This window comes from Fistularia commersonii, chromosome 23 (genome assembly GCF_037954325.1).
Source record: "Fistularia commersonii isolate RoL2024-O1a breed Wild chromosome 23, RoL_Fcom_v1.0, whole genome shotgun sequence".
In the NCBI taxonomy this organism is placed as follows: Eukaryota; Metazoa; Chordata; class Actinopteri; order Syngnathiformes; family Fistulariidae; genus Fistularia; species Fistularia commersonii.
In genome coordinates, this window is record NC_141306.1 from 6,646,853 (window position 1) to 6,659,260 (window position 12,408).

Consider the following 12,408-nt stretch of genomic DNA (forward strand, 5'->3'; position numbering starts at 1 on the left):
TGTAATTAAATCAGCATTCTGTACTGTTTGCCATATGTTGTTTTTTTTTAGTGCATGTGTTTTGTTTCAAACCACAAGAGTTCTGTAATGTGTGGACTTTCATCCAAAAGTTGTTGCAGCCATTAAACAATAATAACCAGTAAGATAGGCAGGAGTATGACAGCACCCATAAAAGAACAGCATATCTTGCAGGTTGAGTATAAAAGGGGTTAAGCCTACAGTGTTTCCCTTGCAGTAAATTCTTGGGGGGAAACTGCAGGTCATGTGATTTCCATGAACTATAGAATCTACTTTCAGTTTTCATTTGACATAAACCCCTTCTCATATCAATGTTCTTCATTGTGGAAGGACAATTCAGAGCCACCACACCGAGGTAAGCCCAGCACATCTGCATCACATTTGTATACGCACAGGAAAAGGTATATATATATATATATGTGCACACATACAAACCTCTTTTCACACCTCTAGATTCCCACTCACCCTTACCTTTCCCCCTTTTCCTTAAAGTATCTCTATAACTGATTATAGTAATTGATCGCTACGCTTGCCTCATATGTAGCCTTGTGTTATTTTCCCTCTGTCATAGTACAGTCATTACTGCAACAGCAAAGAAGGGATATTAAATATGTATTGCCACATAGTTTTTCTGAATTTACAAACTCCCTATGTAGTAAGTTACCATTTTAAGCAAATTGCATAACTTTTTCATTTTTTTCATTCTATTATTGTTAATATATTTTATAAATGTATTTTGGATTTATCTAAGTAGCTAAGAGTAGAAAAATAAGTGTGTGTGTGTGTGTGTGTGTGTGTGTGTGTGTGTGTATGAAGGGTTATTTTTCCATCTGCAAATTCTGAATGTCTTCAGGTTAAACAGATAATTTGCAAAGTATTAACACCCTCACAGTTCTCTGCTCAGTTCTGTACAATAATATTTGTGTAAATGACTCAGCTGGACGGCCATAGAAAGTTTGCAGCGCAGCTCGAACTGTGACTCCCCCATGAAATAATGATTGCTCCTCAGAGAAGGAGGAGTAGATAAGATGGACGGAGAGAAGACAGAAAGCATGTCATCAAGGAGACAGTCTGACGAGGAGCCTGCTGATGCACAAGACGCCAGTGACAAAGGTGAAAGGCATCTTTAAAATAATGTTTAACAACCCGAGGGAAACAAGTTAACCAAAGATCAAGTCATTTCTGACACTAAATGTGATATTTCAAACCTGCAGCAGAGACGCTGGGAAGAGAACAATAGTTGCCAAACTTTTTACTTATCTTATTCAGATTGTGAAATTAATATGTAAAATGTCATTAAAGGCCAACTGGGATTTGCAAATATAAAGCATTAGTATGAAAATGAAAAGGACTGTACATTTAAAAAAAGTATCCATGTGTATTTCAGTGGGACATTTCATGGAATATGATTAAATCTTTTTATAGTTTTTATAATTTATGTTTTTATACTTTTTTTTAAAAGTTTTTATAATTAAAACAATTACAGAAGCAATCTAATATGCATATTGTTAATTTGGTTTCTTCTTAAAAATTAGACTTGGTATGAATATAGTGTACCACAGGGGTGTCAAACTCATTTCTCATCGCGGGCCACATACGGCCTGGGTAGATGTCAAGTGGGCCGGACCATTAAAATAATAGCATATTTAACAATAGATAACCAAAATATCATGTCTTTCTTCCATTTTGGTGTAACGAAGTACAAGGACATTAGAAAATCTTGGAATTTAATGACCAATCCCTTTACAAAACATTTCATGAAACACCTCATATTTCCTTAGACAAAAGTGCAATTTACTTCTATCATTCACATGTATGAATTGCAATCATGTGATCATGAGATCCCACTGATTGTACAAAGGCACAAAACTTTAACAAGTAATTGGTATTGAAAAATATAGTAATGCACTTTAAGATTAAATGAGACTTATAAAGAAAGGGATTTTTAAACCATTTACATATGTGCATATAAAATCTAAATTGAATCCCTGCCTACACCCTCCAAACTAAAAAGGGTGCTCTTAAATGTGTAAGGATTGGAGTATTCACCTGTCCTGTAAATGTGTAAACTTCATCCATGAAACATGCATACTCATACAATACATACTGAAAGTGTATGGAGTTGCATGAACAGTAGAATTCCATCATACCAGTTTGTAGTGAAGCTGGTGACTTAACTTTAAATTGCACATATTCGCTAGCAATTAGCTACCTGGCTTTTACCGCTGCTTCACTGATTTCTCGGCTATGGGTGAAAGTGAAAGCTGTTTCCTCAGACCAGCCAGCAATTCGTTGATCTTATCTCTTCTCAGTTGTCTTTGCAAGCTGTCATATTTTTCGCTCTGATGAGTCTCGTAGCGGCGCCGTATATTATATTCCTTAAATACCGAAACTTGTTGCAAACACGCAAAGCACAAAGGTTTCCCGTGCGTCTCCGTCTCCGTTAATAAATAGGACGTAGTCAATTTTTCTTTGAAAATTCTACACTTTTTAACTACTTTTCTCTGTTTTGATAACGACATTTTGGCTAATGAGGGCGTAGCGGGGAGGTAGAGAACAGGGTAGAAACAACGTCCTAACAAGCAACAGGTGGTACATTGATAACGTCTGCTGATTGGTCCGTCTCAGTGATGGAGATTGCAGTCTACTCTGACCAAAATAGTGCGCCTCATAGCGGAACATTCTCGAATTGCACTTAATTAAAAAAAAAAAAATCCTTGTCTTTTATCCATTTTTTCACTTTCAAATTATCCTGCGGGCTTGGTCGAACCCCCTTGCGGGCCGGTTCCGGCCCGCGGGCCGTATGTTTGACACCCCTGGTGTACCACCTGTAAGAAACATGATGTTTTTAGCACTTGAGACATTTTTCAGACTTACTGCAGTTGTGACCAAACATTTCACAAATGGGTTGATATATGCGAACGTGAATTTATCCTCCAAGGTGGCGGCTGCGACACCGGTGAGTGTTCTGCGTCGGAGAACAACACGGCTGAGAACAACAGGCCTGGGAACAACTCTCTGACGGACGAATGTAAGAAATTCTAAGTTTAATTTTTTCCGAAAAAACCCTCTGCTCTTTAAAACGTTGCTGTTATTCGCTTCCTCCAGTCACACCTGAACTCACAATCGTCATCTTTGGGGAAACAAATTCCACTGAAATGGGACCAAGGAACCTCCTACTTGACCCCAACGATCAAACCAACATGGAGAGGTTCTCCTCCAAACTTTACGATTTCTGCGGCCGTCACATATCAGTCATCAACATGCTCGGCCGACAAACGCTCCCTAAGCAGATACTGGAGAAGGGAGTCCACGCCTTCATTCTGATGGTGCCTCATGTTCTCCGTGACAGCACCTCATCCTCAGGGGAACGGCTGTTGGAAAGGGCTCTTGGGAAAGAATCCCTCGCTTATTTACTGACGGTTGTAACTTACAGCAGAGAGGAAACGGATGAAAGCATTGAGGAAGAGCTGAGGCTCGATGTCAGCTTCAAAGAAAAGAGGTACCACGTGTGTGCAAGCAACATGGCGGATAAAAACGAAATCTTGGATTTATTAGAAAAAATTGATCTCATGGTTTTTGAAAATGACCCGTACTGCTTTACGGGACTGAAGTGTGAGGACAACGCTGAGGAGGACGAATTCCTGCAGAACAGCGTGAGCCAAGAGGACGAAAACATGTATACCTCCGTCTGTCAGTCAGATCAAGGTAAGATTCGACATTGAATCACATTTTTGTGAGTGTGACCTGATGGTTTGTCAACCTACTGCTGAGGTCAATCAATCAACTTGTTAATCATTTGAATCACCAAGATGAAAGCACGTAAAAATACTGAATAGAGTTGCTATTAATTGTGAAATACAAACATTAACACTTCACTCTCTGCCCCAGATGGGATTCAGAGCAGCGCACCGGAAACTGAAGTAATGGTAAGTCTCTCACATGTAAAGAGCACAGTTTAAGCCTTTTGCCTGTTGGAGGTGAGGGGAGACAGCGGCGCCCAGGGCCGGCAGCTCAGACCGATTGTGAACAATGTGATGAATTGATCATTTGGTTTAAAAACTTGGTTGCTTCTATAAAAGATAAATGAAATACATTCATGCGTTTTCTCAGAATGACTCCCACGAAAAAGACACCCGATACGAACCGTCAAAGGAACAACATGACACCAAGTCCGAGGTGGAATTCATGGAGGGTAAAAATAAAAAACATGGCAAAATGTGGATTTCATTAAGACTATGCAAACGCAGTCCGATAATTGTCTTTCATGCATTTCAGTTGAGGAGCAGGGCGCTGCTGGAGAGAAGGTAGATGCAAAAATGCTTTCTTAATTCTCTATTTGTAAAAACTGGTTTCAAAGCAACACATTTTAACATAATATGATGTAAATCAGATTACATATTCAGATCTGTCTCAACACTGAAAGCCTCATTAACCAGATAATGTTCTTTATGTTGCAAATGCCATGGAATCAAAAATAAGCATTTTGTTTTCAGGGATGGTCCGCATGCCATAATTTCTAAAAGGTCACCACATTAGAAGTTAAACCAATAATTTTTTTGTTGTCTTTTTCACTTTGTAAAATAGCTCACCTGCTTTGCCTTTCACCCCGAAGGAAAGTCAAGATATCTTATTTCTTTTAAGGTTGTGAACAAAAGGGTAAATATCATCATGTGTTTTCCTAGAGTGAGACAGCCGGTGAGGAGAAGGAAGCGGAAACTACAAATGATGGTGGACTGGATGTTGACTTCAAGGAGAAAGGTAAGCAGTGAATTATTATAAGAATTTGAATACGCTCCTACGGATTTGTTCATATTTGAAATCCAAGTATCTACGACCAGAAAGATCACAGATATACCGATCTGCAGCCTCTGTTCCAACTGGGAATTCAATAGAAAAGCCAAGTCAGCACCTCAACTTTTAGGAGATGTTTTGAGTTGTTCCAGAATTGGCACAAAGTGTAAGCCTGTGCCAAAAAGTCAGGATCCACTGAAATGCCATTGAATGTGTTTGAAGAGTCAAGTGAAAATCACATTTTATCTTAATCAGTGTCCTCACTAAGTAGGACCAAAATAGCTATCTTTCTTTCTAATAGCGAGCTTCCCAGAGCAGATATTGTGACATATGTTCAGTGACAATATGGCATCTGAACGTCATGCTCCAGGTTACTTGCTGTATCACCTCTTAGATATTGTCTAAAGTACAACGTTGATGAAAAACTGTATTGGATGACAATTTAAATTTGTGTCTTTGAATCAGTTGAGACTCCTCTGAGAAGATCAGGGAGCTTGGGGGATCAGTCCGGAGCTCCTGTCTCAGCAGCAGCAGGGAAGAACCTTATGGTTCCTCCTGGACAGACCATTCGTGGTTGTTCTTCCTCAGAGGCAGTTGAGGATGGAGACAAGAAGGAGGTAGGAAACTGATGGAGTGAAAAAATTAACACCTCCAGTTTATTGTGAGACTTACTTTCAATAATTACAGCAGTCTGCGAAATTATCCGAAGACATCAAGACAAAGGAGCTGCATCAACGCGAAATCACATCACTGCTCTCCAAACTTCATCTTCAAGACAAATATCAGAAAAAGTTGACGACCGCAGATTTTCTTCAAATAACCCGACCGGTTAAACAGCTCCATGACTTGTCTGAGAAGGAGGTGGCGCATACCTACCTTCAGACGCTCATGATGTTAGATTACAGAGCCAGATATATTCACGTACGAAAAGAGACCCTTGACGTGAATCAATCGACGTCCGTTCAACTGACATTAGATACGCAAGAGATTGACTTTGACGCCTTTTTAAGTCCCGCCATAGATTCTTCTTCGACAGAACAGTCTCATGTGCATCCGATGGATGTCCAGATGGCAGTGTTTCACTGTGCAGACAACTTCCTCAAGCAGAAAATCATCACAAAGCTTTCACAATGCCAGTATGCCTTACCTCTGATCGTGCCTGATCCGTTCACCAGGGATATCAAATGTCCGATGTGGACCTTTCGACAAATAACAAAAAGCTGGAAGACAACTAAAGCGCCGCAAAATTCAAAGGCAGTCTCCGTGACGAGTGCACCCATCTGCAACACTAAGACGGCCATGGTGGCGTTTTTCCGCCTCGGCTCACTGTCTTTGTCGAAATCTCATTTGATGAACATGTTGATCAATGACCGTCACATGACCTTCTTCCATAGGCACAGTCCAGGTAGCACCAAATCCCGTCATTTGATAGAGGGTTTAGTGGAGATCGCATGGTACTGCCCTGCCGGGAAACCTAATGATGGCTTCACTGACTGCATCGCCTTCTGTAATCTTCGCGGAGATGCTCTGACATTTCAAAAACAACGTGACATACTGACTGACATGTCCTCGGTCAATGTCGTCCTCCTTTCGACTCTGGAAAAAGACAGCAAAAGTTGGACTGTCTTGTCTGATCTCCTCAAGTCTCCCAAACCTCTCATCTGTCTCACTACTGAGAATGATGGTGGGTCAGTCAAGCTTAAAGAAGGGAAATACAGACTAGGCCTGAAAGACAAAAGTCAGTCTGATGTGTCAGAACAACTGAAAGGAATCTTTACAGACATTTTGTCTGGACCATATAAGTCTTTCCAACTTGATACGATGGCTCACATCCCCGGCCTAAAAGTGGATGAGGAAAACGCAAAATGCCAAAGAGGGAAATCAGCTGCTTTGAGTATTGTGGACCTGTTGAAGGAGATGGACGTTTCAAGTATAAAGGAGGTATATTTGCCGTGTCAAGCCACACTGTGGCATCAATGGTGCCAAATTAACAAAGCTCAGTATAACCTGAAAGGGCACATTGAAAAGGAAAGATGTCAAAGGCAAAATGAACTCAAGAACATACGGAAAGAACAATGTGCTGTTTCTTGTAGTAACGTCATGCAGCTGTTCATCGACAGCCTCTTGACTTTGCAGTTGGAAGAGAAAGAGTATTTCCTGAAATGGTGCCAGGTCTTACTAGATGGCCTCTCCACAGGTGACCTCTCTTCAATTCTTGAGGAGTATGATGAGAAATGGTCTGAGGTCTTGGCTTTGAAAAGGAAGGCTCCCAAGTCCGATCATCTAATAAGCCAAAAAACCGACGCTCTTGAACAGATATCAGCAAAGCTGCAGTCAGCGACATTTGGTTTGGAGCACATTTTCAGAGAAATGGGTCAAATCTATGAAGCCCATAAAGACCTGCAAAGGCCACCTGGACCAACAGGCTGGTCAAAGTACCCGGAGCTGGCCGCTGAACTCATGATATCAGGGCACCCGATGGAACTGATGGATGGTGATGCGGGTCATGTGCCTTTAAAATGGATCATGGCTCTTTTAGAAGAAGTTAGCAAGAAATTGAACAACCCGCGGATCTTTGTTTTGTCAGTTATGGGTGTACAGAGCAGTGGAAAATCTACGATGCTTAACGCTATGTTTGGATTGCAGTTTGCTGTAAGCTCTGGCAGGTGCACCAAAGGGGCCTTCATGCAGTTGGTCAAAGTGTCAGAGGACATGAAGAGAGACTTTAACGTTGACTACATTCTGGTGGTAGACACCGAGGGACTTCGTGCTCTTGAGCTGGCGGGTAACGCCACTCTCCACCATGACAATGAACTGGCGACATTTGTCGTGGGACTGGGAAACATGACTCTGCTGAACATCTTCGGCGAGAATCCTGCCGAAATGCAAGACGTCCTGCAGATTGTTGTGCAGGCTATCATGAGGATGAAGAAAGTGAAACTTTCCCCAAGTTGTGTGTTTGTTCATCAGAATGTCACGGATATTGCAGCCGCAGAGAAAAACATGGACGGAAAGCGACGACTGCAGGAAAAACTGGACCAAATGGCCAAACTAGCTGCCGTGGAGGAGGTTTGTGATGCTAACTGCTTCAGTGATATCATTGCATTTGATGTGCAAAAAGATGTGAAATATTTCGCCCAGCTGTGGGAGGGTAGTCCACCCATGGCACCCCCGAATCCAGGTTATAGCGAGAGTGTCCAAGAACTGAAGCGCATCATCCTGTCAAAAGCAGAAAAGTCAAAGGGGATGACACTGTTAGCGTTCAAAACCAAAGTTCGGGACCTGTGGAATGCCCTTCTCAATGAAAACTTTGTTTTCAGTTTCAAGAACACACTTGAAATTGCGGTGTACAGAAAACTCGAGGCTCGATACGGGAACTGGACCTGGGCCATCAGAAGCGAAATGTTGACCATTGAAAACCAGCTTTACACAAGAATTGAAAATGGAAATCTTGACGCCGTTGAGTTGGGATATCTTCACAAACAAATCAGTCAAGCATATGATAAAATCAAAAACGATCTAACCACGCACTTTGATGATCCAAGAGACAAAGATGTGTTGGTTCAATGGCGAGGCCGTTTTGAAAACAAAATCAAGGAGTTTCGTGATGAACAAGTGAGTGCAGTCAAAAGAAAACTGGATGAAGTCATTCAGCAGAAAAAGGCTTGTAAAAAACTAGATGACAAGAAGATCGAGTTTGAAAACACACTTCTCCAGAGGAGCAAAGAGCTGGCTCATCAGTTAAAAAACAAGGACATGGAGGAAGAGGAACTTGAAAATCAGTTCAACCAAGTTTGGGACAAATGGGTGATTGAATTAACTGCAGACATCGAGCCCATCAAACCGATCAACCTCGAAAATGACACAGTCTGTATCCTTCTCGATTACGGTATTGAAATGATTCATATAGACGAGTCCAAACGTTCTCGAAACTATAAAAATATATCACGAATTGGGGATTTCTTTGAGTATGTGACCTTAAACAAGCATCAAGAGGAGAAACAACAACAACAACAAGGAGGAAAAAAGAGCAACAGAAAACAGCAGGGGAGACATTTTTTGTCATCGCCATGGACAGGTTTGCAAAAGATGCTTCAATATGGAAAAGGGAAAGAAAGCGAGGCACTCAAAGCAAGAAAAGATTTTCCATTTGAGGAACAGAACAGTATCAGGAGCTTCATTGATAACATTGAAGAAATGGCCATTGCCACGATTGAAAGCAAACCTGTCACGGCAAGAGGCTACAGTCCCACCTACTTGCAAGAACTGGCCAAGACTGTGGGAGATCGTTTGGCAGAATTTGAATTGCCAAAGAAATATGCTCTCAAGAAGGAGTTCAAAGTTGATCTCTTGCTGTATGTATTTGATATAGCCTCCAATAAGCTTTTGGCATCCCATAAGAAATTCATAATGAACAATGATGCGGTGACTTTTGTGAAAAGCAAAAAAAAACAAAATTACAACATCTTTAAAAGCTTCTTCAAAGGAAACTCATCAGCTGTGGTTCTAGGAGAGATGATCTGTGAGAAACTGAAGGGCTCCGCTATCGAGGCTGCATGCAACAAGGCCGCCATTGATCTAGCTGGGGAGATGAAATGCAGTGTACCAGCATTTAACGGGAACAGGCAAAACCTGGAGAAACATGTGTTAAAGTATCTGGCGGAGAAAGAGAACTTTGATGAATTCATCGCCTATATTTCCCACCCAAGGAGGGTAGTAGAAGCCTTCATAAGAGAAGAGGTCAAGAAATATATCTTTACAAAAGGCAAGAAAAAAGCAATGAGTATATTCAATAAAAATGCTGAAATCATCAACTCCCTTCTCAATCAAGCTACGTTTACTGCCACAGACATGGTCAAAAAGAAGAGAGGAGACACAGAGATGTGGCTGAAGGAATTTTCTCGTTTGGTAAAAGATGAACTGACATTCGACACCATTTGTGCCAGAAATTTCTGTGACATAAACAACTTTGACTTTCTCAAGGATGAGGTCAATAAGGGGTTGGTAACTATCAACAAGGAGATGAGCAGCTTCTCCATGAAGAACATGGAGGACTTCAGGCTGCAGCCTGATCAAATCCTAATTGAGCAGCTCTGTAAGGTCTGCTGGGTTCAGTGTCCATTCTGTGCGGCAATCTGCACTAACACGCTAGAAGACCACAGCCCTGATGATCACAGCGTTCCTTTCCATCGACCCTCAGGAATCAACGGCTGGCACTACAGGGGCACGGTGGAGATGTCCGTAAACTTCTGTACAAGTAATGTTGCAAGCAACCACAGTTTTTACCCCAATCACGATTCAAAGGAATCCGTTCCTTTCAAACAGTACAGAACCGGTGGCCCAAAATACACCGAATGGAACATCACCCTTGGCGAATCTAAGCTCGCATACTGGAAGTGGTTTGTGTGTCGCTTTCAAGCTGAGCTGGAAAATCACTACAACTTGAAATTTGAGCACAAGGGAGAAATACCTGCGGAATGGAGAACACACACCAAAGAGAAAGCCATCAGCAGTTTGGATGAAATGTGTGAGTGAAATGAGACGAGAGCACTCAAACCAAAGGTAGTTTAGTCTTTGTGAGGCAAAGACTAATGAAATATAAACTAATTACTTTATTGCCTACAACCATACCATAATCTTGATGTTGGTATGGGAACAGTATAAATTGTGCAAGTTGATTTTATAGGTAAGGGAACCATGTCCAATCATTGTGCTGCAGTATTACGGAATTCCTTCTGTATTCCTCATATACAACTTACATATCAAGTCGAAGAATCATTCATTCCTGGAACAAAATCCCAAGATTCCATCAAGAAAGAACTATAAGTCTAATGTTCAGAAGGGCAGACATTTACTAGAAATTAAACATTCATGTCAGTTATGGACTGTTTACATTTTCTTTGACATGAATTTTTACAATAAAATTTATATTAGGAGCACCACGTGAATCATTATCAACATGTGGCAATGGCTTGAATTTTTGTTGTTATACCGTCCTTTTGTGAGGGGTCCTCTGGAATGTGAGTGGCCAGGAAGTTACACACTCCAGTGATGCAAGGACTTTAAAACATGGGATATAGACTTAAGGATTTTTTTAAGGGGGACTCAATGTGCCGTCAAGTTTAAGCTTGGTCGTGTTTTCATGTTGCCAAATGTTTAGTAAGCAATAATTTTTACGAAAGCCTCGTGATGGGTTTACAGCTGGTGAAATGGGCTTCGGCCATGATCCTGTCCTTTATGTATTCAAATAAAAGCCTGAGCAATACTCCAATACGCCTCGTCATTACTGAAGCTCAAGAACCACTGTAATATGAATCAAGTTAGTTGGTGACTTTCTTGTTGTTCTCTTACACCAGCTACTTGGATTTGCCTAATATTTGCAGCAAACCTCTTTGTAGTTTTTCCTGCTACGGCTTCAACTGCATTATTACTAAATACTACATTGTTTCACATGTTGGGAGCAGGTGGAGAAAAATCAAGAGCGGTGGAGGTAAGCTGTTGAAAGGAGACGAAAGCAAGTTAGTTGCAGGAAGACAGAATATGTGTGTGTGAATGAGAGCAAAACCAAGTGAAACAATGCGGCTACAGAGAGGAGCGCTCAGCACTCAGGGTCAACAGTTGTGTGCAATGGAGAGTGTCAAAACGAGGTAAAGAAACTGGTTCAAGCAGGTAGGAATGGGTGGAGAAAAGTGTCAGAGGTAATGTGTGATAACAGAGTATCAGCCAGAATGAATGTAAAGATGCACAAGGCAGTTGTGAGACCAGTGACCAGCGGCATTGAAGAAAAGATACAAAGCAGAGCTGGAGGGAGCAGAGATGAAGATATTGAGGTTCTCTTTGGGAGTGATGAGGATGGATAGGACCAGGAATGAGTCTGTCGGAGGGTCAGCACATGTTAAATGTTTTGGAGAGAAGGTCGGAGAAGCCAAACCGAGGTGGTTCGGTCACGTTCAGAGGAGGGACAGAGAATATATTGGTAGAAGGATGCTGGGGTTGGAGCTGCCAGGAGGAATAGATGACGACCAAACACAAAATTTATGGACATAGTGCAAGAGGACATGAAGTTAGTTGATGTGATGAAGGAGCTTGATTCGCTGTGGCAAAGCAGTGGAAAAGCAGAAAGGAAGAGAAGATGTTCAAAGATTATGCAGTTCTACTCTCCACGGGCCCTGTATTTCCAATTTAAATGAATCACTGATTTAATCTGAAACAAAATAAACACATTTGTGGTCGTCACACAACAGGACCATGGATTTTTTTAGTTTAGTTAGGAACTGGATTTCTAAGTGAATCGACTGATGCGTCCACGCATGTTTGGATAAATTATGCGGTGGATAAATGTTACTGAAAATACAAAACCCTTCCTGCTTTGAAACATTGACAGGCTATAAATGGGCCAACCTGTTTTGAAATCATGAACTTTGGACCTGCACGCCCAAAGTTTAGACATGTAAAGCTTCCTGGGGTTAAAGAGGTTTCTAGGCTCGGAGTGAAAAGGAATCTTTGCAATTTCTTCAAAATGGTGCAACCTGAAGGGCATTATTTCCAAATCAATAAATCTGGGAGTGAATGTTACATTCCTTTCACATGCACAGC

General features: G+C 41.4%; 1 protein-coding gene across 2 annotated transcripts; it reads left to right on the forward strand.

Moving 5' to 3' along the window:
* Nucleotides 1–862: 862 nt before the first annotated feature.
* LOC147220817 (interferon-induced very large GTPase 1-like) lies at nt 863–11,067 on the forward strand. Of its 2 annotated transcripts, none has more exons than XM_086170934.1 (9): nt 863–1,131; nt 2,960–3,049; nt 3,127–3,726; nt 3,910–3,947; nt 4,132–4,213; nt 4,297–4,325; nt 4,704–4,779; nt 5,278–5,429; nt 5,500–11,067. In XM_086170934.1, the coding sequence occupies exons 1-9, from the start codon at nt 1,047–1,049 to the stop codon at nt 10,345–10,347; spliced, it is 6,000 nt and encodes a 1,999-aa protein (XP_086027060.1). In that variant the 5' UTR covers nt 863–1,046; the 3' UTR covers nt 10,348–11,067. The 2 variants fall into 2 exon arrangements, with proteins under 2 accessions (XP_086027060.1, XP_086027061.1); XM_086170935.1 differs by having other exon boundaries at nt 5,503–11,067.
* Nucleotides 11,068–12,408: the final 1,341 nt, after the last annotated feature.